Source organism: Agelaius tricolor, unplaced genomic scaffold (assembly GCF_023055355.1).
Source record: "Agelaius tricolor isolate 1412-34295 unplaced genomic scaffold, bAgeTri1.0.p SCAF_7, whole genome shotgun sequence".
In the NCBI taxonomy this organism is placed as follows: domain Eukaryota; kingdom Metazoa; phylum Chordata; class Aves; order Passeriformes; family Icteridae; genus Agelaius; species Agelaius tricolor.
In genome coordinates this window covers 37,023,823-37,051,632 of record NW_027269267.1, presented here as the reverse complement: position 1 = coordinate 37,051,632, position 27,810 = coordinate 37,023,823, and the positions used below count along the sequence as shown (strand labels likewise).

General features: G+C 38.8%; 1 protein-coding gene across 1 annotated transcript; it reads left to right on the top strand.

The window, feature by feature from the left end:
• Positions 1 to 17: 17 nt before the first annotated feature.
• On the top strand, positions 18 to 27,810 carry GPR180 (G protein-coupled receptor 180). The gene is made up of 9 exons (XM_071430979.1): positions 18 to 151; positions 2,547 to 2,680; positions 5,664 to 5,858; positions 9,235 to 9,415; positions 9,613 to 9,662; positions 13,205 to 13,362; positions 19,556 to 19,747; positions 20,086 to 20,163; positions 21,840 to 27,810. Coding segments are annotated over exons 2-9 (1,014 nt in total). The 5' UTR covers positions 18 to 151; positions 2,547 to 2,679; the 3' UTR covers positions 21,999 to 27,810.

Below are 27,810 nucleotides of genomic sequence, written 5' to 3'. Positions count from 1 at the left end.
GGGATGCGGTGGCGGCTGCTGTGGCTGCTCAGCGCCGCCGCCGCCGGCTGCTGCTGGGGCCTCGCCGCGGGCAAGACGCTGCGGGGCGGCTTCGCTAGCGCCGCCGCCCGCCGGGAGCCGTGGCGGCCCGTGGCGCACTTCCAGTTCCACGGTGGGTGCCCCGAGGGCGGGAGAGCGGGGTAGCGGCGGCTGTGCCGTCCTGGAGCGGCGCCGTGGGGAAGGGGGAGGCTGTCAGGAGCCGTTGGGGTGCGGGGGGACCGGTGGGGGCCGGAGGGGCCGCGAGGTGCGGAGCGGGGTCAGCCCCTGCAGCTCTCCGTCCTCCCCTGCTTCTCTCCCTCTCTTTCCCTCTTTTCCTCCTTCTCCCTCCGCCTCTGCGGGACGTGCAACAGGTCCCATCCGCTGTCCGGGCAGCGCCGCGGCGGGGCCGGGGGTCCCGGCCGGCAGCAGGACGTGGCCGAAGCGCGGCGGGGCGGCCCCGGGCGCAGCAGTTGGCAGCGGCCCCTCCCCGCTGTGGCTCTCGGAGCGGAGCAGAGCAGCGCTGTGCCTCCCTTCGTGTCCCCAGCCCGTGCGGACACTCCCGGCCGGCTGTCCCGGAGAGCAGAGGCGCTCTCGCTGCCACACGCATCGCTCCTTGCCCCTGGGAACTGCCCCAAATGGCAGTCTTCACGTCGCCGTGTGGTCTTGGTGACACCGCGCATCAGGATGTAAAATTCTCACCTGGTTATTCCCAATGGTTTTTCTTTCCTGTGTTAAAAACTCCTTGTTAGTCATAATTTCTGACTGTTAGTCAGTAATTACTTAGTAATAATTGCTGACCGCTATCCTGCTGAAAGAGCCCTAGCAGTGGCCCGCTGTGCTTGCTAGAGAAGTTTTACTTTACATCAAGAGATGTGTGTAGCCATGACAAGTGCCATGTCCAGCCAGGCTGTGCTGGTCAGCCTGCTTTTCCTTTGTGCTCAGCATTTCAGTAGCTTAGGCTGTTTTTCTTTCCCATTGAGCTTCGTGGCAGAACAGTTCTGCACATGCTTCAAAATCTAACGGGAAACAGGAGAACGTGACATAAGCAAAAGAGAGTTGGAGCATGACCTTCCAGTACTGAGTGAGGAATGATGGATAGGGTGGAGATAGCTTATGAAGTGACTTGAAAGCAGTTAATTAGCACTGTCCTAGAAGTTAACTGTAAGAGTGCTCTAAATAGATCTGAAGGAAAAAACCTGCACTGTTTAAATCTGAGAAAAGACTGTCAAAATTGAAGATGAGTGGTGTAGGTGTTCAGATATAATTGTATAAATTGATGTTGCGTATTTGCATAGAAATACTTCTCTTCCTGCAAGAATACCAACAACTATTTTGGGTCTCAGTGAAGGTTTCTTTAGAACCTTCTGTTAATATTTCAAAATCTTAGCTAAACTGTAGTTCATTTAACATTTTACTGACTTTTCTTCTCCATTAAATTCTACCTTTTAATTTAGGATACTCCTAGGTTAAAAAAGTCTATGACTCTAGTCTTCTTTCATATTTTAGTATATGAAAGAAATTATGAAAACAACTTTGAAGGTTGTGGAATTACTCAGGCAAGATAAATTTTGTCAAATGAGCTAGTTCTGAAAGGGCTAAAATATTTCTGTGTGTCAAGATGCAGCCTATAGCGTCAAGACAAGGAAGAATGGTTTCAGACTGAAAAAAAAAAAAGTAGGATTAGATTCGATATAAAATATTTACGGTGAGGGTGGTGAGGCACTGGAACAGATTACCCAGAGATGTTGTGGATGCCCCATCCCTGGAAGTTTTTAAAGACAGGCTGGATGGGTCTTTGTGCAACCTGGTCTAGTGCAAAGTGTCCCTGTCCACAGCAGAGGGGTTGGAAGCTAAGTAGTCTTTCAAGTCCCTTCCAGCCCAGGCCATTCTGCCGTTCTCTGATTCTACAGGTAGACTGACACATTAGAGAACACTTTTGAAGTTTGATTTTCTTTGCATCAATCTGTCATCTATAATTAATATTTTAGTGGTAATCCACCCATAACATGAAAGTCCTTTCACATAAGTTGTTCTGGTGTTAGACTTAAGAGCTACCCTGCGATGCTCATAGTCATTCCACAGAGATCATAAACTACTAGACTTTGAACAAGATATTGAGACTATTGAGGCACTGTCTTTAACTTGAAAACAATAAAATTTGGGGTGGGAGGGAGGAAGGGGAAAAAACATTATCTGGAAGTCTGTTTTAAAAAAGAGGGGAGAGTGAAGGCTGTTTGTAGTAGCGAAGGTTAATGACACTTACGCTATAGTTAAGGTTTGTTTAAGTACCATCACAGACAATTGTACGTTCCCTGGTTTCTTCATGAGAGACATAGAAATTGTTCCTGAAAGACCATAAATACTTCTAGCAGGAAGTAGTGGTAAAAAATTAAGGATAATTTGAAGGTGTGTTGCAGCTAAGTACAAGAAAAATCTGTGCCACACTGTTTGCTTGTAACTGACATCAAGACAGAATAGTTGATTTTGTTTTTTAAATATTAAGGTGACCATGCTGTTCTGTGTGTCAGAATCAAGAATGTAGCAGTAGCTGTGGCAAAAGCAGCTAGACTTCACCTCTTTCAAGCACAGGAATGGCAGAAGCTGGAGAACAGTGTCCAAGACCACAGCTGTACAGAGAAGTTCTCTAAAGCTCAGCTGACAAGTGAGTTACTGGTTTTTTTTCTCCTTACAGCGTTACTGTGTATTTAGAACTCTGTTAAGTTATCTATGTGTTTAGAATATTCATTTCAGTGAATTTAAGCTTTGCATCGACCAGGACTTTGGTCTTCTGCAATTAAAAATACTACAAGGAAATAAAATTTCTTTCTTTGTATCACTTCAGAAGAATTTGTTTGCAAGTTATGATTTAATGTGCTACTGGAAAATGAAGTCCATGACAAACAATGGCTTTAGTGGAAACAGCCAAACTTCATGACCAGTTCCAGTTCATGCTTTGACATGTTCACAACTCAGAAAGGGTACATACTTGACCGAAGTTTTCATTTAGTCATTCAGTACAGAGAATTTTTTTAGCTCTGCTTGGAATAAATGTCTTTTTGTTTGGTTTTTTAATCTCAAAATTTCCATAAAATAGATTATCTTGGGTATGAGAGAGAATTTGCAAAGAATACCCTTGTACTAAGAAACTGAAGAACTAAAGAAGCTGGATGTTTCGGACAGTCAGATGTTTGACTTGTTTGAGTTGTGACTCGTTTGTGTTTGAATTGTGACTTTCATTGCAGTGGAATGAAAAACAAACTAGAGGCAAAGTGATGGAACCTGCTGCAGTTGCCTCTAAACTTCTGAAACAAATGCTTGTAAGGTGGGAATGTGTAGGCCAAGTACAAAGTAAAAGGGTAATTTTGTACCTGTAAACCTTCTCTTTCACTACCTCATAATAAGTCTTTATTCTCTACAAAAATTAATCTGCATCATACTACCTTACTTTATAACTTCCCTCCTTAATGCTATTTCACCCTTTACTTTTATAACTTGATATTTGTTACTGAATCTCACATTCAGCTGTTTTTAATGTTTGAGCTAAGAGTTATACCAGATTAGAATATGTAGATTGTCTTTTTGTCTCTTGTTTACAAAGGAACATTTCTCACTTGTTAGGAGGCTCCCATTCTCCAGTTCCATGGAAATGGCATTTTTCAAAGCAGAGAAAACAAAAATAAAATTATATTTTCATGGCAGCACAAATCTGTCATGCTTCGACGTATAAAACATGCTAGAAAATTTTTAATACAGTATTAAAGGTGAGCTAATCAAGATAAAACTTAACTTGAGTATCCATCTAAATGTGAAAGAATAGTAAAACACTGAAGCATTGAGTTATGTAACTAGAAGACAGACAAATAATTTTTGCACCATTTGTTTATCGTAGTGGTACTCAAAGCATAAATTTCCCTCTAAGAAGGTAAATTAGTGTTAGACTCTCCATTCAAATGTGTTTTAAGTGACTTAAGCTTCTCTTTTAAATACATTTCCTTTGTGCAGTCAGAATCCCAAGAGTAACAGATCGATCATTTGTCATAATGAAACCTTACACAGATGTCACTTGTAGGGATGTGGTTTCCTTACCCTTCATCAGAGCTGGACAGAAGTGCTGCTGGAATAACTGGCAGTTGGTCTGTTGTTCCTGACTTGTCCCAGTAGTGTACTCACTGTTTTCTGCTCCGTTAGGAGTTGTGTGACCACAGGGTGAGTTGGATTTCTTTGCTGATCTTGGACAATATCAGTTGCTTTTCTACCTCTGAGTCTGCTTACAGATTGAGAGGGAACTGATTAAACACACTGTGTAATCCCGTACTCTTGGCACAAATAACAGTGTCAGAACTCAGCTGAGAGGTGACATGGGGAATAAAGCCACTCCTGTCAGCCACAGTTTGCCTCTCATTTGGATTAAGCACCATATGCAATACTGGTTTGTGTGTCATCCAAATCTGTACCTCGTGACAGTTGCTGCAAGGACACATACACTACAATTCTTCCTGGATTCTAATGTTGCTCAGTTCATACCTGAAGAGAACAGAAAATAACTTCTTGTAGTTGAAACACGTTTATTGGAATTACATTGAAGTTTTTTACAGGTTGGCTTCAAGTTAAAAACTTGTTCTAAATTTTGTCTACAAAATATTTAGGGAAAATGAGGTTGTATGTTTGCAGCTCTTATTTAGAAAGGCCCTTCACAAAAAAAAAAAAAAAAGTGTTTTGTGGATTTTTTATTAAATTTTTTCTTCATCCTTAGCCATTGCCATTTTTATGTGTGTTAAGGTGAATTATTCTGTTATTGTTATTTCTCCTGCAGAGAAATGATTGAGCTGATTAGCCCTCAAGTTCAGTAGCCAGTGTGACAGTGCTTTTGTTTCTTGCAGTTTCAGCCAAACATAGGGAGCCACAGGTTTCATTTGCATCAAGAGTTTGTTTTGAAGAGACTGTGCTTGGTTGACTGTTGTTTTCAGGCAAAAATAGTGGTAAGACAGCAAGAAGATGAAACATGAGTATCTTATGTAGTCATTTTTAAATGTAATCTGATTTGAAATGGGTAGTTTGATTACACAATGGTTTCAGACCTTAGCTGTCAATTGAAAATCAGTATATTACAGTTTGGGGAAGATCCTGTGAAATAATACTGATTTGCACCTTTTAAGCATGCCATGGTATTGTTTACTGAGCTCACATGCAGCTGTTCCTCTTTGATGTTGTAAATCTCTTCAAAAGCAAACTCAAATAAATTTCATAAAGGTATTTTTCATGCTGCAGAAGTACCTGGTGAGTAGTAGAGAATAGCTAATCCTGTCAATACAGAACTAGACGATGGAAGATGCTAAGCCAAGAACATAGTTTGCCCTTTCTGGCTTTTAGAAGGAGGGAACCCTCCCAGCAGAGCTGAAGGGTGGGATGCAGTGTCCTCCCCAATCCTTGCCCGCACCTACTTGAAACAAAAGCTGAAGTTGGAGGTCTGCTCTCTGGTGTTACGGATAGCTTTCAAAACTCACTGTGTTTTCTACTGTGTGTAGTTTATAACCTCTATACGATGCTGTGGATTTAAGTTTTATCTTCATTCAAACATGTGTTTTCTAAAGCCAAACTAATCAAGTATTTACTCCTATTTTTGTTCTTTGTGCTTTCTTCCAAAGTGACTGTGAACCACACAGAGCAAAATCTGACAGTGTCCCAGATTCCTTATCCGGAAACATGGTATGTGTTTTATGTAGACAAGTTTACCTGCGAAGAGAATTATTCTGAATCCGAGGATATTCAGTTTGAAATGGTCTTACTAAACCCAGATGCAGAAGGGAATCCATTAGATCACTTTAGCGCAGGGGAATCTGGTAAGATTTTTTTTCTTAAAATTAGATTTATAAGTTAAGGATCTGATAACTCAAATCAGTACTTACTGTGCTTGGAAGAGTATGGGGAGTGGATAGCAGAGCCTCTTTTATTTCATATTCTGTTTTTTTAGAAAGAGTAAACTTGAGTTCGTTTTCTGTCATCACAGAAAAATCCTTTCTTTTCCCCAGATTGACTTTGCAAAACTTGCCTAACTAGAAGTGTAGATGCACAAGGAAAGTCAGTGTTAAATCCTTGCTGATAGGTATTTTGAACATGTTGAAATTGTAATCTTCCACTTGAATGTAAACTTAATACCTGATTTTAATTAATTAGTGAAATTCCTTAAATGTGTGAAACTTGATTTTCTGCAACAAGAGTACATGCATGGTAAAACATTTTACCAGTACAATTTCAGTTCAGTGTTTAGATCTTTATAAGTATCTTAGTCACAGGCTGTATATTAGCTTTGTCAGGCCTGATTTTGTTATAATTAAGAAATGTAATTTTAAATCTTTAAGCATCCAAAGAAAAACTCAAGACAGCAGCTAAAGAAATGCCTGTATAAAATTGTATGCTTTGGACAATCCAGCTTAATGTATTCTTGGTTGCAGTGAATAGCATTACTGCTCTTTGAGATGTTGAGGCCTCATCAACATGTCACTCACCTGGGTCTGTTGTGAGGAAGGGGCTCTGAAGGCTTAGTCTGCCTTCCTATACACAGAGAGCCTGAATATACCAAGGATAGGCCTAAAACCTGAATATACCAAGGATGAGCCTAATTGCTGTGCTCAGAATCAAATGCCCTGCTGACACTCATGACCTCAAGAGAATATAGAAGCAACAAATACAACTCTGTTTTTGAAAGGAAGAAAATATTCCCTGGAATATTCTTTGCAGAATCTGCAAGAAAGTAGCACATTATTAATCTGGATTTCAAGGCTCATAATCAGACTTAACCTCTCTCTTTAACTTCTTAAGTTCTATAAACTTTCTAGTTTTTATTTGGTGAATTTGGCCTTCAGAAGTGAATTCTAGGTTAATTTACTTACTCTCAAAGAGGAGTAATAACTAAAGGAGTAATTGCTAAGTCAAGGGGCAAAGCAGCTACATGGCATCATATGGCACACTGAAGTGATGTAGAGACCTCCTACAGAGGCATCTCAGCTCTGTATTAATTTTGTAGGAAGACTGAGCACTGGGAAGCAGAACTCTGAATAGTTTATGTGCTGAGTAAGGAGGTGTGTAAATGTGCTGGATGTATGTATTTCAGTCTAACAAGTAGGAAGCAAGGTGAGCTGTACATGCCATGTCTTTCAGAGTTGCAGAAGAACACTTCTGTTAATTCAGAATTAAAACCTGCATTGTTGCCATGAATCCTGAAGCTATGTGCACTGGTCTACTTTGAAAGAGCTGAGGAGCATTTAATCTCTCTGTTTTTCTCTTTTTTAATTTAAATTAATGCATCTCTGGGAAATAATCTTTGCTATTTTTCCACAGAAACTTAGAATAAGAGGGTATCAGAGAGAAGATCCAGCTTCGTTTCTTGCATATTTCATGCAGGCAACTCAAAATTCTGTAATTGCAGAAGGTTTTAGTTAGGTCTTCCTTCACTTGAATTACTTTAGGCTGTGGCCTGGCACAGAACATCTCAAAAATTAAATTAATAAGAAGGAAAGCATGAGAGAGAACTTAGGAGGCTTGTGATTAAGACATTTGCCTTCAGAGATGAGGGGGCCTGACTTCTAATCCCTGGCAAATAGTCTTATTTTATATGGTAGGGTCTTCTACATAAGACATTGTGTCAGTGAAATCCAGGGTTTCTAAAGGCAGATGAACAGGTGGCATTTTGAAGAGCTTTGAAGTAAGATATTTCATGTAATATTTTACTTTGTCTGTCAGCTAGGTTCCTTGAAAGTCAGGAAACTTAGAGGAGATAGGTTGAAAATTGTATTTTTTATTGTGGGTTTTCAGTGCAGCTTTCTCCTAAGCCTTTTGGTCTCAAACCAATAATCTACACTCTCCCTATGGCTGGAAGGAGTGTTCTATCATAAATGCTTAGTGTCTGTTAAAAGCTAGGTGATTTTCCTAAAGAGTTTTCCAAGGGTTCTCACTCCTCACGGTGAGAAATAACTTTTACTTACATGGTCTTTGCCAGCTTCAGTGGGTATCTTCTGAAGCAGAAAGAAGGATTTGATCTATACCACATAGATGGATTTGTCATTGATAACTCATGCTCATATATTGGTGTACAAGAAAAGCAGAGTGGCCTGGAATTTTTAATCCTCTTAATTACCTTAAGCTCTTTTTCTCCCATTTTCCTGTGTGTATGTCCAAAATGCTTCATTTCAGTCACAGAAGCTATAATGCTAGCTACTATTCAGAACTCATCCAGTTCTAATGTTTTTCAGCTCAGATATTAAAATGTGTATACTTGCTCTTCCCAATCTCTGGGGGGAGGTGGCTGGGAGCTTTTACCAGAGTTATTTTGCTGCTGGAGAAAAAGCTTTTTTTAGAATCTGATTCAATGGGCACCACTAAATTTCAAAGAAGGTTAGAGAATGAAAAAAAAGTTTTCTGAGAGAAGTGTTTGCTAACCTGTTTTTGCTTATATCTCACTGGCTTTGACCCTTGGGGAGCTCCTGATGGGTTGCCAAGCTTACTGACAATAGAAAAGATTTCCAGGTCTTAAGGGAAGCATTCTCCCAGACTACTGCCAGACTGAAAATTAGATTAGAGGACTTCAGTTTTATAAATAATCTAAAAAAATTGGGGGAAATTTTTTTTAGACAAGTGCAAAAAATGCATGCTAAGAATGAATTACTGTTTTCTGTGCTACTTTATCTCAGGTTTTCAGACTTGATCAGCTGTGCTTCTTAAGCTGCTTTATGTGGAGGAAGGGTGACACCCAGTGGTTAAAAAGATTAAACAGAAGTCTGTTTGGGGTTTCTCTCACCTCAGATTGTGCCTTTATGGAATCAAACAAACAAGCAGAAGGAGCTAAAAATGAGTCCTTTAATAAATATGTTACTTACTGAACAAATGAGCTACAATTGTTTTGTGTGTATCAAGAAACTGTGCACTTTATACTAGTCTGGTAATTGCTGCAAACCTCTCTGCTCAGAAAAGGTATTGTTGATTAAAAACACTTTGCCAGATCAAATAATAATCAGTTCCTTGATAAAATTCGCTGATTTTCTTGGATAAAAATGACTAGGATTTAGACCTTTTATGTGTACTATCACTTTTGGGTAACAGTTGTTAAGTATTTCCCAATGATTGTATTAAAGAAAACCCACTGTTTTGGATTTTTTTTAGTTACTTGCTCCTAGTAGCAACGTTTCTTTGTAAAATTAAGCTGTATTTTTTTTTCCACAGGATTACATGAATTCTTTTTCCTGCTTGTCCTAGCATACTTCATAACTGCATGCATATATGCACAATCCCTGTGGCAAACAATTAGGAAGCGTGGACCTATGCATGGTGTATTAAAGGTGTTGACAATTGCATTACTGTTGCAGGCTGGTTCAGCATTTGCCAACTACCTGCATTTCTCAAGGTACCTTTGATTCTTTCTGCTTTCAGTCTTTAAGAGCAATGTGTTGTGAAGATCAGTACATGATTTGCCTGGGAGGGATTGTGGCAAAATACAGGACTGACTTTTGAACTGCGTCATTATCTAAATGTACTTGTGAGAGAGAACACCCATTTAAGACACACCCACTTAAAAATGCAATCTTTTTGTTCTTGTTTCAGTTATTCTAGAGATGGGATAGGAGCTCCTTTTATGGGAAGTCTGGCAGAATGTGAGTCTGTCCTCTGTTTCTTACATATTCCTACCCATGCATCTGTATAATACATAGCAAATGCTGTTGCTGGACTATACTATGATATTGGATCACATCGTTTGATTTTCAATATAAAATACTAAAAATTGCTCCTTCAGAAAAAAAAATTGTTTTATGTGTTTACAATAACTGTATTTGAAGTTACACATCTGTGATATTGTTTAGGATTTTTCAAACGGTTTTTTTGTCTCTAGATTCCTTACTACAAGCACTTAAAGGCATGAATATCACCTGAGCAGGTCTTTCAGTACATTGAAGAGTTTTGTTGAGTTAGATCTAGAAAGCCAAGCTTTTTAGGAAGCTTAATCATATTTTATAGAATTTGTTATTTCACTGACAAATTCAACAATTATTAAATGGAAAAGTATTTTACAGCACAAATCTTATGATTATCATGATGCAAAAAATGCTTATGTGAATGTTTGATGCTAACAAAGCATTTTTCTCCACTCTGTATAGATTCCAAGTTCTCACTGGAACTAAATTCCTGTAGCATACCTTTCAAAAATGCACTAACTTAATCTTGTTCCATTCTTCATTCTCCATTGTTGTTGGATAGTTTGGGGGTTTTTGTCCTGCAGTTCACCTTTGAAGAATTGGGGGTTCATTCCAAGTAAATACATTTCCTTTTGACTGGCTTAAAGCACTCCAAGAAAGTAGTGCTGCAGTAGTGTGATAGTGTTGGGGAGTAACAGCCTATACAGAGAAATATTCCCCTTTGCAGAGTTCATTTAGAAGGCTGCAGTTGGAATTATCAGCCTCTTGATGGCACCTGGCACCACAATAATTGCCTCTTTCTTGTTTTAACCATTTGAGCTGGCAGCTCCTTGCAGCCACTCCAGCAGCTGTGTAATTAAACATTCCTTCTCATCTCATCTCATGAAATGAAATAAAATGGAGAATATGAAGGTAGTCATAATTCCACCTCAGTGTTAACTATCCAGCCAGAACTTGAGAGAATAGCTTCATGTTAGATTTCTTTTTTTTTGTATATGTGTTGTAGTCAAAAATCCCACTTTTATTTATATAAGATTATAATGAATATTATTTTTGAATAATTTAAGAAATTCAGCTAAGAAAGTTTTTACTTTCTTACTGTCTCTGAAGTTGGTGGTTTCCAAAACAGTAAGAGAGCTGAAGTAATAAAAATGTGGAAAGCTTCAGTAGCAATTGCAGTTCTGAAGAATGGCTGATGGCAAGTAGTATAGTTTGAAGGAGAAAGATGATACCATTTTTCCTATATGGGAGCAGAAATTTGAGTTAAAAATCAATGTTAAAATTTCTATTAATTGCAGTTTGGCCAGAATATCTTTCTAAAAACCTGTTCAGGTACCATCTCAAGCAATTATTTTTTCCTAGTATGATGTAGTCTTTGCCATGTATAAAGAGCTGATCCTCAGTCTAATTAACCACCTAATCCAATCTCATAAATCACACAAATAATGCTGGCACTCAGAAGCATTGCAAATGCTGTTGTTTTAACTTTTGGTAAAAATAAAATGTGAAGAGTCAAAGACCATTATTGTGTCTGTTGAATAGTCAAAAAAGGTGAACTGTGATGAAATCAGACAATTGGTATCAGCTCAGTAATGTGACTTTACACTGACATTGAATATTGTGAGATTATTCGAATCTTTAAAATTTTTCTTACCCTTTTTCTTTCCAGCACAATGTATAGGATGTCACAGATTAAAGCTGGTTGTGGATTTTTGTCTTACACAAATTTATGTGAGAATCCACTTGAATTGTTACCACACTGAAGCAGAGCAGTAGCTGTATCCATGATATGATGGAGAGATGATGTCTGGCTATAATAGGGCAGCTTATCTTAAGGAATGACAGAAAAGAAAATGCTCCCTAGAACACACAGAATTATTCAGTCATTTTTCTAGTTTAGATTTGTGACACTGGTTTGGCATGCCTTTGGTTCATATAGCAATTTATTTTTCTAGTGAGTACTGTCTCTCAATAAGATAGCATTGGAAAATAACTCCATGATCATTTTTTTTCCCAAAATCAGCACTGGTTGATTTTATTAAAGAATTTCCAATTTTGTATTTACTAAAAGTTCTTGACAGATCTTAAATAGCAAAGGTGTCTTAATACATTAAGAAACATTTAAGCATGTAAACTCTGAGAATACCAAGCATATCCCAGGAATTACATTCTGAAGTCTGATTTATACTCTTTATTTTGCTAGTATTGCTGGATGTCAGGGAAATATTGTAGATCTTCTTTTGATATGCTTCCCTTGTATCCATATTAATTTCTGTACAGTAGCAACATTTCCTGTGCCAATATCTTTAGTAAATGTAGTATTTATCTTTTTTAATACAGTCCAGTTGTCTAAAAGTAGAGTTTTGCTTTTTTTGTGACAGAAATATTATTCTTGTACCTGATAGTGTAAGTGAAAATTACAAATAAGGAACAAATTTAAGTGAACTAAAACATTAATGAAGCAAAAAAGAAAGCATTGCTGTGTGTAGTGCCCCATCTCTTGCTTCTGAACCAAATTTACAGTATACATAGCGTAAGAATCTATTTTTCTTTTACATCTCTACTATGCGAGTACAATGAGTCAGATCCCAACACCATCTTTAAAATTGTTCATTAAGTCAAAAACTTACTAGGTCTAAAGCTAACAATTACCCAGAAAGGAATCTTCAGGTTTTTCTACTGTCAGTAGTGCTGCAGCAAGCCTACAAATAAAGGCTTTAATATATCCTAGCTTAAAGTTTTCTTTATTCTGATGCAGCTTTAAACACAAGTTTGAGACACTGATTAAGAATGTAACTTTATGGAGTATGTGTTAATTGTTCCCAAACAGAGGTAAAAATGGACATAGCAAAATGAGGTAAAGGTACTTTGCATTTAATAAAATGAAATACAGACAAGTTGTTGATCTAAATGAAGTTTGTGTTAGGGTTATTCATTATATTTTCCCCTTTAAGTATCTCAGAGTGGAATTTGTCCTAAATATTTGTGCTTTCTTCTGGAAGCTACTACATCCTCAAGACAAAGTGCAATTAATTCAAAGTACAATGTAACTATCTGATTTTTGAACAAAAGTTCTTCAGAGTGAAGAAAGAAGTTCATTTCATCATGTTGCATATTTGCACTGTGATTAACATACATATGATTTTAGTTCTTTAGCATTTATAAGTCTATTTATGCAGATGGACTCCTGAGCCCAGACTACTCTGACACAAGAGTGGGATTTGGAAAGACATGGCACTGTGCCTATGTTCTTGCAGATCTGCAGCATAACTGCAGGAAAGCTTGATAGTGATCTGTTTGGTCACTGAAAACTCCACAAAATAGCCAGATTTTGTGGCAAAGCAACCTCATCTAATCTAACTCATCAAAATTAAAAGGTGATACAGAGGCATAAGTATCCATCGTTCATTTGCGGGTATATAGAACATTTCTCTTTGATATAGGAAAAAACCAAAACTTTATTTTGGTTGTAATTTTATTCATTTTCCTTTTGTTTTCAATAGTGTGTGACATAATCTCACAGATACAGATGCTGTACTTATTGTTGAGTCTGTGTATGGGTTGGACAATAGGCAGAATGAAGAAATCTCATGGCAGACCTCTTCAGTGGGATTCCAGTCCAGCGTCTACCGGCATTGCTGTAGTAGTTGTTGTTACACAGGTTTGCATTTCATATTCTTTCTTACACTGAAGTATACAGCTGCTATTAAGTATGACAGAACTGTGAACCAAATAATTTCAATATTTTAATTTTATGAGGGAGGGAGGAGTATCAAGACTGGAAAAAAGCCCACAGCATAATGTGCACCCAGTATGTCTAATAGGTAACACCACCTTCTCTTTACTTGAACAATTTAAGATGTAGCTCCACAGTATGTTTTTGTCTAGCAGTAAAACCACTTAAGAAGTTCCCACAGTTTCCCAAACTCCTGATTGTGCCAATTGTTTGTAGCATTATACTGTGAACCAGATTACTGGAACAACCTAGACTGAAAAAAAAAAGTAAAAAAAAATTTTTTTACACAGTCATTTTATTGATCTGATTTGCAATGTGGTCCTATAAATAGTTATAATCAGTACAGCTGAGGCATTGTGAACTACATTATGCAGGTTGACAACCAGCAGCATGGGAGGAAGGACAAAAAAAGTTGCTGTGACAAAGTCTTTGTCATGAAACCACGGAAATCATCAGTGCCCTCCTTTTGGAAGCACTCAAATAGAATGTCTAATGGTCCTTTCAATCAATAAAAGGAAGGGAATTCTTGAAAGGTTCATGTGCAGGATTCATCTTGCAAATATACAAATGGTCTGACACATAATTTCATTCAAATATTTTCCATTAGTATAAATTAGAAAGTTAAGTAAACCAGTAAGTTAAAAGTAAATTGTAATGGAAATCATTCAACCCTGGTGGTGCCTTTTGTAAACAAATTTTTTTAAATCACATCATAAAGACGAGAATCTGAAAACCATTGAGAAAGAGAAGAGCAGGGAGAAACTGGAGACAGTAATGAGGAAGAGATTATACTGAAGATTTTTGTGCCATTTGGGTAGTATCTGTAATTAGTGCTGCTTCTAAACTAAATAAGTGGACTTCTAGAACATTAAGAGTAGCTGGCAGCTGGCATTTCTTGCTAATTAAGAATATAAACCAAAGGCTGTTAAGGTCAATGGGACTGTTGAAATTTAAAGATGGGTGTCAAAGTAAGGTGGAATGAACCTATCCAGCACCAGAAATTTTACATGCTGGTAGTAAAGAAGACTTCTAAAGTATTTAATTTCATTCTGCACTTGTGCATATGTATGGGTATGTTAGTACTCTGCTGCTTGAGACTGGAAACTTTTTTTCATTGTTGTTTCCCTTTACTATACATAGAAAAGACAGTATAATCAGCTTGATCTTATTTTGGTTGTTACTTATGGTAAAAGTGGGGCAGGCATCATACATGTGAGCTGCTTCCCCAAAGACTGGTCCATTAGACATCTTTTGGTTCTTGGAGCAGCACTGGAGCTGCATTAGCACACAGTTGTCTGTCTTACTTTTCACAAGTAAGGCACAGTTCTACTACATCTCCTTCTGTACCATTGGGATTGTCAGGTTTGGCAGTAGTCTTGTCAGAACACAATCTGGATATTGGAATATGTCATTGCCTAAGTAGTTTTGCACCTCCATATCAGTGTTTACCGTCTCCAGCAAAATTTCCCTCACACCAAGAGTATCCCTTCTGGAGAGCATATTTTCCATCTCATGGTTCAGTACATACAAAATACACCTTCTGTCAGATTTGTTCTCCTAATTACAGAGTGCAGTTGTTGGGCTCAGGGAAACAGGATTTAGACAGTTTTTCACTGGTCTGTCTAGATTGACATGGATGTTTGACCTGCTATAAACACTCAATTGGCCCTTTTAATGGCTAAAAACTTGGAATAACCTTCTTCCTGTTCTGATCTTTCCCAGAGATTCTTATAGGGGAACCAGCTTCCTCTTATGCCAGAGATTGGACAAACTTCATGTGGATAATCAGAGTTGTTCTGAGGACTTGCTGTGGAGGCTGCTGGAAACTATGTGTATTAACCTAATGCAGCAGATAGAGGTTGCACCATGTTAGTTTTACTGGCATTCTCCCATACCTGTCCTCATCTCATCTTCAGGGAAGTCAAGAAAGTGGACAGCCTGAGAAAACATGTTGTTCTTCAACTTAAATGCAGTTTTGATTAGCAAGCTATCTGAGCCTGTTTGCCTACTACTAGTTCAAATTGCTCAGCAGATTTTCAGGGGTTTTTCTCCTCTTGGTACTGATGCTATGGATTTTTTCTTATTATTCTTTCAGAAGCACTAGCAATTTCTTGGGCTATGTTCATGGGTTGCCTTCAGTGTCAGGTGGACACAGCCTCCTAGTCAGCAAATGTCTTGTGGTCTTTGCAGCTGCAAAGAGGTAACATCTCAAAGGAGGGACAAGTCTGCCATTTAGCATCTCCCTTTGCCTTAACTTGTTCTTTATTTCAGCCACAGAATAAAAGATTCCCAGGCTGCTGTGCATTCATTAAAAATTCCACTTTCTGCTGCTGAATCATAAACCTTGTACAGAACTTTATTGATGGCAGGCCCTTCCCATCACATAGACCTGAGTAGTTTCAACTTTCAAGGCTGATCAGACTGTAGGCAATGATTCTGGAAAGATAGCTGATTGCTCTGAACCTGATGAAAATGGCATAGAATCTTACTGCATTAGACATCACCCTACACAGGGGTTCTTAGGTGTGCTCAGAATGAGCTCTGCCTCTGACCTTAGATCTAAACCATTTTTTGCTGTACTGCATTGCATGACGTCTGATAACTCAGTATACTAGATATGGTTGGAAACAGCTAGTTTGCCTTGCTGCTCCTTCTAATTTCCCTTTTGCTTCCCCCTTCCCCTTGCCTCTCAGGGGTGATCTGTCCCATGAGAACCTGTCTTTGCTGGAGATTGATACCTTATCTCGGCTTGTCATAAAGTCAGTGTTGGCATCGTGAAGGGAAGGAGGAGTTCTACCATAATTGTTTTCTCATGACATAAAGGAAGAGTTCTTCTTCATATGGATGTGGAGGTTCTGCTTGTATATCTGGAACATCAGGATGATATCTGTGGCCACTATTCCTCTAGTATTTGAAGAGGAAGGCCAGTACTGGACAGTGGTTCAGGTCCCCTGTGAGCCAGGATAGGTCAGGATTATATACAGGTAAAGTCAGGCATTTTGAACAGTGTGTTATGTAAACAAGGAGATGGTCATTCTGTTTCATCTTATGAAGAAGCAGTGACTTTAATATTGGACATAGCATAGTGTGAGTCAGCTCTTTAGCTTCCTCTGTCATCCAGTTCTTTTGTCTACAGCCTAAGCACAGTTGTTCTTCTGGATAACAATTAGAATTGTCCCCCCTGATTTCTTCTCAGACCTCAAATATAATTCTACTCACTGCAAACAAAAGAGGTCTCTGATGTCTACTTCAGCAGGTTGATGTCTGGTGTTTTTAAGTTTGTTCCTGATATTGCAGCTAAGTGAGCTGATGCTTGCCTTTCTGTGGTCAAGGTAAGGGACCTTAGGGTTCCTTGACCTCGATTTCTCAAATTTTAATTTTTTTTTTTTTATTTCACAATCAAAGAGATTTTAACTTCAACATCATGCTTGTCTGTGAAGGTTTTTCTTCATTGAAAATAGATTGCCTAGTCCATTTTTCCCTAGAAACACTTGAAAGCACAGTTTTCTATGGGATCCTGCTTTTCCCAGGTAAGTGAGAACAGCCCCAGCTCATAGAAAGGGCAATGATACTTTGTCCAAGTTTACACTCTGCTGCACTGACAGTTCCATCTCTGCCTCTAACACCTCTGCCTTCTGCTTATTTTGGAAAAATCTAATGAAGCTGAAAGAAACTGGACTTCTGTGATCTCACATTCCTGTCACTATACACAGCCTTTGATCAACTGATGTTGTGTTGTTTACACTCTTTAAAGGGCTGGTCCAGAACACACTCTGCTCTCAGACACTATTATCCTATGAGGACTTGGGCTTTGTTCTCATGATCCCTTTACTCAGCTCTTTGTCATCTTCCCATGAAAGTGCCTTTTTTCTTTGCTGTTACTCTTGGTGTAGACTAAGGAAAATTCAGGCCTTCATGAGCTCTGGCTTTTAAGGTAAGGTAGGTTCCAGTGATATTTTCTTAGAGCAGTATCACAGTTCTGTCTCCATCAGCCTGTATGGCTTCCCCCCAGATGCTTGAGTCAGGAAGATTCTATACATAAGTTCAGGGAGCCTTTTATTTTCTCAAGGAGAATATGTACAGTCCAGGGAAGTTAAATATTTTGGCTGTTCCCAAATGTAAATATCAAAAGGGAAAATGCTCACAAAACTGCAGTGATTCTGTAACTGGTAGAACCGTTGTTCGTTGTCTAAGCATGTTCTAACTGGACTGAAATAACTTCTGTGATAGGAATTCATCAATTTCATGCCAAAACTAGTGCTGTAGACACAACGTTACCAAACACTGTGCTGTATCTCAGGGATTCAGGAGCAGTTTAGCCTTACTTCAGTCTTACTCTCTGACAGAATTCTCAGTCAAGTAACTTGATCATTTGAAGATGTTTGCTTGAAATCACTCTTTTTCTGATCATTATGGTTAGAACATTCAAAGCCTGTTGGTTAGACTGTGTGCTAGTAGTCCGTGATGTTGAAAACATGCATGCTTTATGTCTGTCCCTCTCCCATCCTTCCATTTTCCATCCAGGTGGTTGAGGAGTGACTGAAGTGAGAGCAGCTGTGAAATGACAGGGCTGTGTCCCCCTTAGGTAAGGGAGGGGGAAAGGAGGAGAGTACTCTGAGGATATTCTTAGCACAAATTATTCTAATACTCAACTGATGAGACTCAAGGCCACCCACCTTTGGGAGGCTCAGGTCGATTACACATTTTTTAAAAAGTTAATATTAGGAACCTTTTTGTCTTTATGTAGTGAGAAAGCCTTTGAATGTGTTCAGAAAGGAATTTGACTAATTTATATTTCTAAATTGAGCCATACAATGTCTGCTTCTGAAGGCCTTCAGAGCTACTTCACTCATCAAATTTGCTTACTTTTCTTTTAAAAACCTGCTTTATTAGGCACCTGAAGCCTCAGTGCAAGTTAGATATGTGCAGTAGGTGGACTGGATTTCAGTGTATATTCAAGTTATAAAATGCCATTCAGCTGCTACATGATGCTCTGAGAGTCTAAACTTTGTGTATTCTAATTTATAATGTTAGCATTCCCAAAGTCCTGAAAAGGTGTTCTTCAGCAAGACACATTTTTTTATGCAGCTGGTTGGGGCCTTCTTCACAACTAAAATCCAGAAACTAGGTGCTTGTTAGTCTGTTTTTCCTTGGAGAATATCAATATTGTTTCTCACAGTGCTCCCAGAAAATGGGATTCCACAGCAGATGGATACAATGCTGGGAGTTAAGAAGGGGGTTACTATCTTTTATGTAGTTATCTGTTGGCTGGAGTGCTCGGCCAGATGTTGGAATGGCATTTGGAGCCTGTGACACTCCCTTTCCTAGACCCTAGGAGGTTTCTGAGCCAGGTGTTTGCAGAGTCAGGCTCGCTCACAGTTTCTGACCTAGCTGATGCTGAATTCTTTTCTCCACAATGGCACAGCTTCAATAGAAGGGGTGGAGAGTGGCCCACCCAAGAACACCCTATAGCCTGGCAGTTGCAGCACTCTCCAAGGAGGTGGGAGATGTGAATTGGATATCCTTTAGGCAAAGAAGGGAATTGTGGGAGATCCAAGTTCAACCTGGGTGAATGCTTGAGCCTTAAGGCTATTGTATAAAAGGGGCAGCAGCACCACCCTCTTACTTCCCCATCTTTGAAAAGAAAAGTGAATCCTGTTAGGATTTTGAAAGAAAAGGCGTAGTCGCCTGCCTTTGAAACAAGCTTTACAGGTTGTGGATCACAAGTGAAAGGAGACACCTCCCTGTAGTTCTGTGAAATCATTTCAGTGGTCTTCCTGCAGAGTAGGATGAGAGTGCAGGTGATTATTTCACATTTTTTTTCTAAGGTGTTACATTCCCTCTCTTCGCATTAGAGGAAACTTTAACTTGTCAAGATTTCTAAAAGTTACAGAATCCAAGAAGTGAGAGCTCTGTTCCTGCCAGTTGCAGTTGGAGTAATAGGTCACAGCAAAAAGCATTTCAGACTAGGGTTTGTTGGATTTTTTTGCTTAGGATGGCAGTCCCTAGCAAGTAGACTGGAGCATTACCAGATAACTTAATCTGTGACAGGAAGGTTAGTTGAGAGTTAATGTAAGCTGGTTTACTCTAAGTGCACTTTGCTGTTGTTCCTTTTCAGAGCTTTTTGTTAATTTGGGAGCAGTTTGAAGATACAAATCACCACAGCTACCATTCACACCATGGCTTGGCGAGCGGGCTGCTCATTGGCCTCAGAGTCTGCCTAGCTCTGTCCCTGGCTGCTGGGCTGTACCAGATTATCACAGTGGAGAGAAGCACACTGAAAAGGGAGTTCTACATCACCTTTGCCAAAGTATGGGTTACATCAAGAAAACTGATCCCTTCGTCTGTAAATACAATTGTGGCATGCAGTTGACTGAAGCACTAAACTCTTTCCCTCCATAAGAAAGTGTCTGACTTGATTACATTGCACCCTGTCATCATACTCTGAAGCAGGCATTTTAATTTGACAAGGAGTTTAGAGCTTTTTAAAACAGAAATCCCACCTTTCATTGTGTGGTTTTCGTTATGTTGATTGAAAATTAAACAATGGGTTCATAAAATAGACAGATGTAGTTCCTGTAACTGTCATCTCTTTCTTCTAAGCTGGCATGTAGTCATTTTACAGCTTACACTCATCTTCTTTTTTAGGCCTGCATTCTCTGGTTTCTGTGCCACCCATGTCTTGCAACCATTGCTGTAATATTCAGAGAATATCAAAGAGAAAAGGTATGTACAGGCAAGATAAAAGAGATGAAATTTGAATAGTAGTTGTTCTTCATGTTTAATGTTTGTTAGCAAACTCATGCTCTTAGGCTGTTAATCCTGTGACCCCAAAGCAACTTGAAAAGTCTTAGTCACACAGCTCTCATTGATGCTAATGTGAGTCATATTTTACAAAGGCATACAGGGCTCGAATTATCTAAGGGTAGTCATTTCTGGGTTAAGGGAGGGAGAGGGGGAGATTGTTAAGTCAAAGGAAAATGTGGAGGGGGTGTTTTGTTTTATTGTTTGCTTGTTTGCTTTTAATTAAAAACACCTTGGAGATTCTTTTAACAAAGGGAGTAGAAAGATAAATCAGTGGATTTTTTTTGTTGTTTGCTTTTTAGTCTTCATTCTTTAAAAGCTTTATGTGGCTAAATAGGTCAGGGAACCTGTAGCTGAACTGTATTCCTTAGATCAAGTAGTCTGTCCAAATATGTTGTTTGGTTTGTAAGCTCTAAGCAGGTAAAAACAAAAGTGGACTTGCTGAGTTTCTCGGTTGCTTAAATGTATTGGGAAGTGGAGAACTCTGTGTGTGCAGCCTGCCATGTTCAGATGATGTGCACCACTGTTCTCAGGTGATTGACTACCTCCTTCCAGCATAGGGTTTGCTTCTTTTCTTTATGCTTATAACCATCTGTGCATTTGTATGCAAATATATTCAGAAAATGAGCTTTTATTTGTGTAGAGGATATGTAAGGGAAAGAAAAAGGTTTTATTAAATATAAATAATAAATTAAATTCTGTGTTTGATTTACAAAAAAAAAAAAAAGGAAATCTAGGCAGAAAAAATTGATTCCTCTAGAGTTACTAATGAAGAGACTTTTTGTTTTGCTTGATGAAAACATCCTCAGGGCAGGAGGACTGTCTCCAGAGGTATCAGTAAAGTAGTATTTTTGCAGTATTTTGAGCTTACTAAAGGAGGACTACAATTGCTCTGCTCTTGCATTTGAGCAACTTTAACCATTATGTGCAGCTGCAATTCCTACACTATGATAATTCAGCTGTGTTTGCTTCTTCAAATGCACCTCAATACAATAAAATGCACAATCAATAACTACCATACTTATTTAAGAAAAACATGCATTTTAAAGGATTGCCTGCACATAAACTGAAGACTTGTGCTTTCTCAGAAACAAGTTACACCTTTAGGCATTTGATAAATACAGCCTTAGACAGCTTTTGCAGATGAAGAGACTTGAACTGAAAGAGATCTGGCTAAGTGAGACTGACAAATCACTATCCTCAGCTCCATGATTTTGCTAGTGCAAAGTGTTTCCAAGCTTTCTTCCCCCCCCCTCCCCCCCAGACTGTTTGTTGTAAGAATAGAATATCTAAACATCACCTCTGCTTGTGAAACTGCATGGGTGGTGAATTGAAAGTCTGAAATTCCCCAGAACAGAGACTGCCAGAAGGGTTATGTGACTTGCCCAGGGCTATCCACTGATTTAAAAACACCCAGGTGTGAGAGTCTGATTCCTGGACTTGAAATGCATGTTCAAATCTTTTGTAACTGCAGCAGTGTTAAAGGGTTTAAAGTTAAACCTCGAGCACTCATGCTGATAGAAATTTATTGTGGCTTGTTAGTGAGAGAGTTTTTTTTTACTTACTATTTCTTTCTCTCTCTTTTTTTTTGTCTCTAGATTATTACCATAGGTGTTATCCTCTGTCAGTGCATCTCCATGGTTATCCTCTACAGACTTTTTCTATCTCATAGTCTATATTGGGAAGTATCTTCACTGTCATCAGTGACATTGCCACTAACAATATCCTCTGGACATAAAAATCGACATCACTTCTGAGATGTTTAGGAAGAATACATTACGTAATAAATGTGCAATAATGACTTGAATATGCAGGTATTTTGTCACAAGTGTATATGATACATTGGTTTCACTGGAAAACTGAGTAATAATATCAAAGCACTTCACAGACCTTTGGTCTGACAAGATTCCTAGATTAATGTGTTTAAAAATATTGTGGAGTTGAATACTGAAGAGTATTGAAAAATATTGAAGAGTTTTATAGATACTGTTTAACAAGTGGTGCTGAGTTGTATCACAGAAGAGTACAATGAATCTTTTCTCTCCCGTTCACGGACAGGAAAAATGCCATTACTTTGTGTCAGTACTAGGTTTGAAGGTCTTATAAAATGGAATTCCTAAAACATCTACATGCTCAACAAAAAATGCCATTACTTTGTGTCAGTACTAGATTTGAAGGTCTTATAAAATTGAGTTCCTAAAACATCTACGTGCTCAAACAAGTTTAAAATAGGCCAGTTGTGAAATTGGTGTGATGCATAACGATGAGTAAAAGGGTTTTTTTGTTTTCATGCTTTAGAGAAAATGCATTTTATGTATCGGTGTAAAAGATAGGGAAAGAAAGGAGGGAGAATCATCTAGAAAACATATGTAAAATGTTCACAACTGACTGCAAGAAACCTTCCTTTATCATGGGTGTAAAAGAAAAGCCTTTTTTGCATCTAATGTTCATACTGGTGAAAATCCTAATGGGAATGTAAATAGGGTTTATGTCTTCCTTTTTAAAAAAAAAAGTAAATGTAACTAAAAATTCCATCCAGTAATCAAGGTCTGAACAGTTTTTGAGGCTTGGAATACATAGCAACATAAAGGTAATTAAAACAGCAGCCTTGCATCTTTTAAAGGAGAAAAAAAAGGCAAAGAAAATGGAATGGGTGATGTGGTACTAGAATTTTAATCCTGATATAATTCATTTCTGTTACATTGAGGATTCAATCATAATTAAGCCATATACACAGATTAAATTAACAGAAGCATTTCAAATAAATGTTGGTTTCAGTCATCAACTACCCATGAATTCCTGCCCAAGGATACTTAATCAGGATTAAATTTTCTATGAATAATTGAAAAACAAAATACTCACTGGATTTGTTATAATCCATGTTGGCACTGGGTTCTAAGTAGTTGCCATCTTCCATCCATTGTAATAAAGCCATTCTACTTTGTGATGCCCTAGCATCCAGAAAGCCAGTGTAAATATATACTTTATTGAAGTGCCTATTTATAGAGTATGATTAAATCATGCTGACACTTTTTTTCTTTCATAATAAGAACATACCTTTTGCCATTGTGAGTGAAATTTTTCATTTTGGATTTAGCTTAGTTTAAACTTCATACATGTGTGTTTCTTCACAAAGTGGATTTTATTTTCTAGTAAATCAATGTTTGCTTCTTCTTAACAGTGTGCATTTGATTATGTCTCTGTGAAAATGTGAAGACACTGGTTCTATCTTTAAAATAGCCCTAAGTTTTCCATTTATCTTTGCCTCAGTTGTGAGCATAGTTGAAACATAAGTCTGTTCCATTTTAGTTTAGAGGCAAAACTAGATATTTGCCTTTGACTAAGGCAAAATGGCAACATGACAAAGTTGCTCATTAAATCATCTCCTTTCTTATTGTTTGTAATTCAGATCAAGAATGGCAGGTTGAGGCTGGAAAAGATGAGATATTATGATTTCACACCATCTTTAGAATGATTAAAAGATTAATTATTACATTCCTCTGATAACCACACAAAAATATTATTGGTTAAAACTTCAGTCTTTATTTCCTTGCTTATCTCTGTACTTTTCATCTTCTCAAGAAAAAAGCATCCTGGTTTTGATAAGTCTCCAATAATGTAGTAAAAGAGTTCTATCTGTCCTCATGTATAAGACTTCAAATTCACACATAAAATAGAATTTTCCGATAGACACAAGTACTGCTTTACAGTTTATGATCCATCATGATAAAAGTTTTAATCTATGCAAAAAAACCTCTATGTGACTTTCAGAAGAGGCACTCCACTTGTTTTGTTCTCCAGAAGTACTGTCTTACTTCCTGTAGTTCTTCTGACTTGCCTTGGTCAGTATTATGATGCCATGTACCTTCTTTTCACTTTATAGATATACCCCACAACAAATCATGGTTCATTAGTATAGGCATGAAACATAAGGTGATGTCTTTTGCATCTTTCCCACATTGCCCCATAGGTCAACAGTTTCTTAGTTTGGCATTGGATCCAGTTACTTGGAAATAAATTTTAATTTTGCTATTAATGTACTGTAGCAATGAAGTATCGCTTTCTCAGGGGAAGTGGCACAAAGGGTCTCTTTAAATAATATTAAATTTATTATTAAATAATAAATGCACACTGTAGCAGTATGTCACTATGACTGCAGTAATATTCAGTTTATATGGTATATACAGGATATCTTGGGGAGGTAGGAAATCTTCAAGTATGACTAATGGACAAAGCTTCATACTTAACCTGTACTCTGTGTTGTAACTTACTGCCTCTGATTGTGCCTGAGGAGTGGTTCAAGTATGTAAAAGTCTCTCTCTTCTTTCTAACTTACATCTCCTGGGAGAACAGCTGATAAGACCTTGCTTTTTTCCTGCTTATCCACACTGTTACCCATTCTATCAATTTGATTTCATAACTTCATCTTGAAAAAACAGCTTCCAGCCTTCTTCCAGTTGTCCTCAATCTGTGCATCTCAACTTGAAAACTTCTAAAATGTGCTTTCTGTCACCCCCCCCAAAAAAAAAATACTAATTTTCTGTCACACACTGAGGCTTTTGTGTGCATCAGCTGGTGGTGCACCCTACATCAGGACTGTGTTAGGTGACAGTAGGGGACAGAAGCACTCCTCCAGTGCGCCCATAGCCCCAGTGTGTACGAGGTGTGGGCTTGTGCCTGCTGCCGTGCACGTGGGGAATGTTCGGGGAGAGCTTCAGCAGTTGCAGGCTCCCTGACACCTCACTGCTGCGTGGGGCTGAAGCAGGCTCCCCCTGAAGGCAGCAGTGCCCCTGCTGACCATGGTGAGCAGCACTGTTGAGGTCAGAGGACAGCATCTCACCTGAGAATTTCTGTGCATTGTGCAGTTCTGTTTTAAATACAGTTGGGGTTACAGTGTCTGCTCATTCTATGGCCTGTGTGTTTCAGTGCTTGCAAAATAGGAGTGTGTATTGACAAGACTGCAAACTGAAGTTGGTTGTGCTCTGAAGAAATCCACTTCTCTGTGTGAGAGGGCATCACTTGGCCAGCCATCACCATTTCTGCAGATGCCAGTTTGTGTCAGCTGTGATTTACTGGTTGGGAGGGAGGATCTCAGTGCAGTAGACAAAAGGGTGAGATCACCACCTCGATCTACAAGACCCCCCACAAGCTCTCAGGAGGGATCTTCCTGCATTGCTCCTCACCAGCAGGGGAGACTGGAGCAGTTCTGGGCCCCATCACAAGTCTCCTCAGCTATTCACTCTCCTTCCACATAGACTGTGTTTATTGTATATTTATTTAAAGTGCTTCAGGTAGGAAAATGAATATTTACAATTAAATATATGTAAATGGAAGTGGAAAGACTTGATTGGAAAAATACCAAGTTTCTAATACATATTACAATACTAAGACCTCCCACACAAGATAAATGTTTATAGCCAGATCTAAATGAATATTTCTTTCTGGTTCCTGTGCCAGTGGAAAGCCATGGAAATATGAAGATCTTTTTGTTTGCATCTTAGTCCTCTTCAGAACTGGAAGAATGCTTTATTTGATTTGGTTTTAGTTTATTCTGTGCAATGTCCTGCCTCTAATTGATAGAATAAATGTATGGGGCTAGCCAACACTGATGTTAGGCTGTACCTTATAACTCTTTGTGTGACTATGCAGTGTACAAAGAGCAGATTCTCCTTCCAGATGTCAAACACGAAAAGAGAAACTACTGAGCTGGTTTTCAAAGGATCCTTCTTTTCTAACTGCACTGATCTGACAAGGCTGTCGTTTTCCAGTGAACGCTAAGTTCCGATTCCAGTTTCCCTTAAACTATTATTTTCTGCAAATCTATTTCCTGCCTTGTGAATTCTCTCTCCCACTGTGCTCTCCCTGCCCTCCCCTCTCCCCCTCTCTCATACATATGATTTTGAGTGTAATGGGTGTCATTTCTCTCTCTATCTCTCCATCTGTTCCCACGATCAACACTCACAGTCCAGCCCCTGCTTTGCATGTAGTGTGTGTGTATCCTCTTTATTCCTGGCCTGTTTTGATTTCGCGCTTTTCCTGTCTCTCCTTTGCCCTCTGTGCCATCTTTGTAGTCTCCATAGCCATCAGAGACCTGAGGGTGTGGTTTGACATTGCAGCTAATTTGGGCTATTAGCTGTTAAAAATAGTGTCCCTGTTCCCCTGGCTACACACTGCTCTCACTTCCCTTGAACTGACACTGGCTGTCACCTCGCAGTTTGAGTGAGGAATCGAGGAGTTAAACTGGTTAACAATTCAGCCTTTAGCAGCAGCCAAAGAAAAAACAATTTCGTTCTCAGTGGTTTTAGCTCAGCAAACCAGGTTCAACAAACTTTGTTGAGTGCTGATGACACTGCTGGAGATGGGGGCGGAAAGGCACATTGAAGAGCGGCCAGAAACCCTTTAGAAGTCTGGCTGCAAGGTTGGTCAGTCTTTCATAGGCTGTCAGCCTTTTAATTCATCTCTCTTCTCTAGGTCTCCTGCTGCATTTTGCATGCTGAGGGTTGGACTGTCCCTGCCCTTGACCACTGTCTTTCAACAGGAGCGTGTCATTAGGGCTAGAGGGGTTCCAGCAAAAGGAAGACTGTTCAACTGCTTTGAAGTATTTTAACTTGAATTGAAGTTGTGCCTTCGCAGCCTTAAAAAGGAGCTGGGAGGTGTCACAAGCAGCCCCCAGTTTAAGGAAGTATTTTTGAGGAGAGAAAAATCGTGAAAACAGACACGACTGGAGTGGGTGCCATTTTTTTCAGCAGATGGTAACACTGTGGAAGAAGGCAACCAAGGATGTCACATGGCTTTTCACAAGGTCTGCCATGGGTAAGCAGAGACTCAATCCAAACACCTGCAACCCAAAGAGCAAAGGTTTCCAGCAGCGGGTGCTCTGGAAGGTTGCCTTTATCTTTCAGCTGGGATGCGTGACTTCAGGAGGCTCTGGTGGGATGGGGGGGATCTGTCTCACCCTGTGGTCAAGTGCTCCTGACTTTGTCCTGCCTGGTGAGCAAATTTGGCTTCTAATGCTCCTGCAACAACCCCCTCCAAAAACTGAATGACTGGAATCTGAAAACAAGGTATCTCAGTAATCTCTCCTTCTTCAATACAGTAGCCACAGCTAGAAGAGTGTATGTGCACCTTGTTAGTGTATACTTTTTTTTGCTTAGTTTCTCACCCTTCCAGCCTCTTTTAAAACAATGGCATTATTTTCAAATCAAATTTTATAAAATGAACATTGGAGTTGTTAAGAAGAGATCAAAATTTACATAAGACTTCTATGTAACCTATTACCTATGAAAATTTACTTCAGGCTGAAACATGTTTTCCAAAGTTTACAGCATACAAAACAAATGGGGTTTTAAAATTTCTTTACTTATGATTACCTTAAATTGTGTTTTCTGAAAGGGAAGGGGAAAAAAAAAACCTTGGAACCTTACCAGTTTAATTTGCATTTTGGCTCTGATGTAACTCAAAATAGATTAGATTAGAAAAGGAAATTTGGCAAGTGATTACTCAATTACATGATTTTACTGCTTTGGTATTTTGAAAATAAAAATGAACAGATCTGTTTTACTTTGAAAA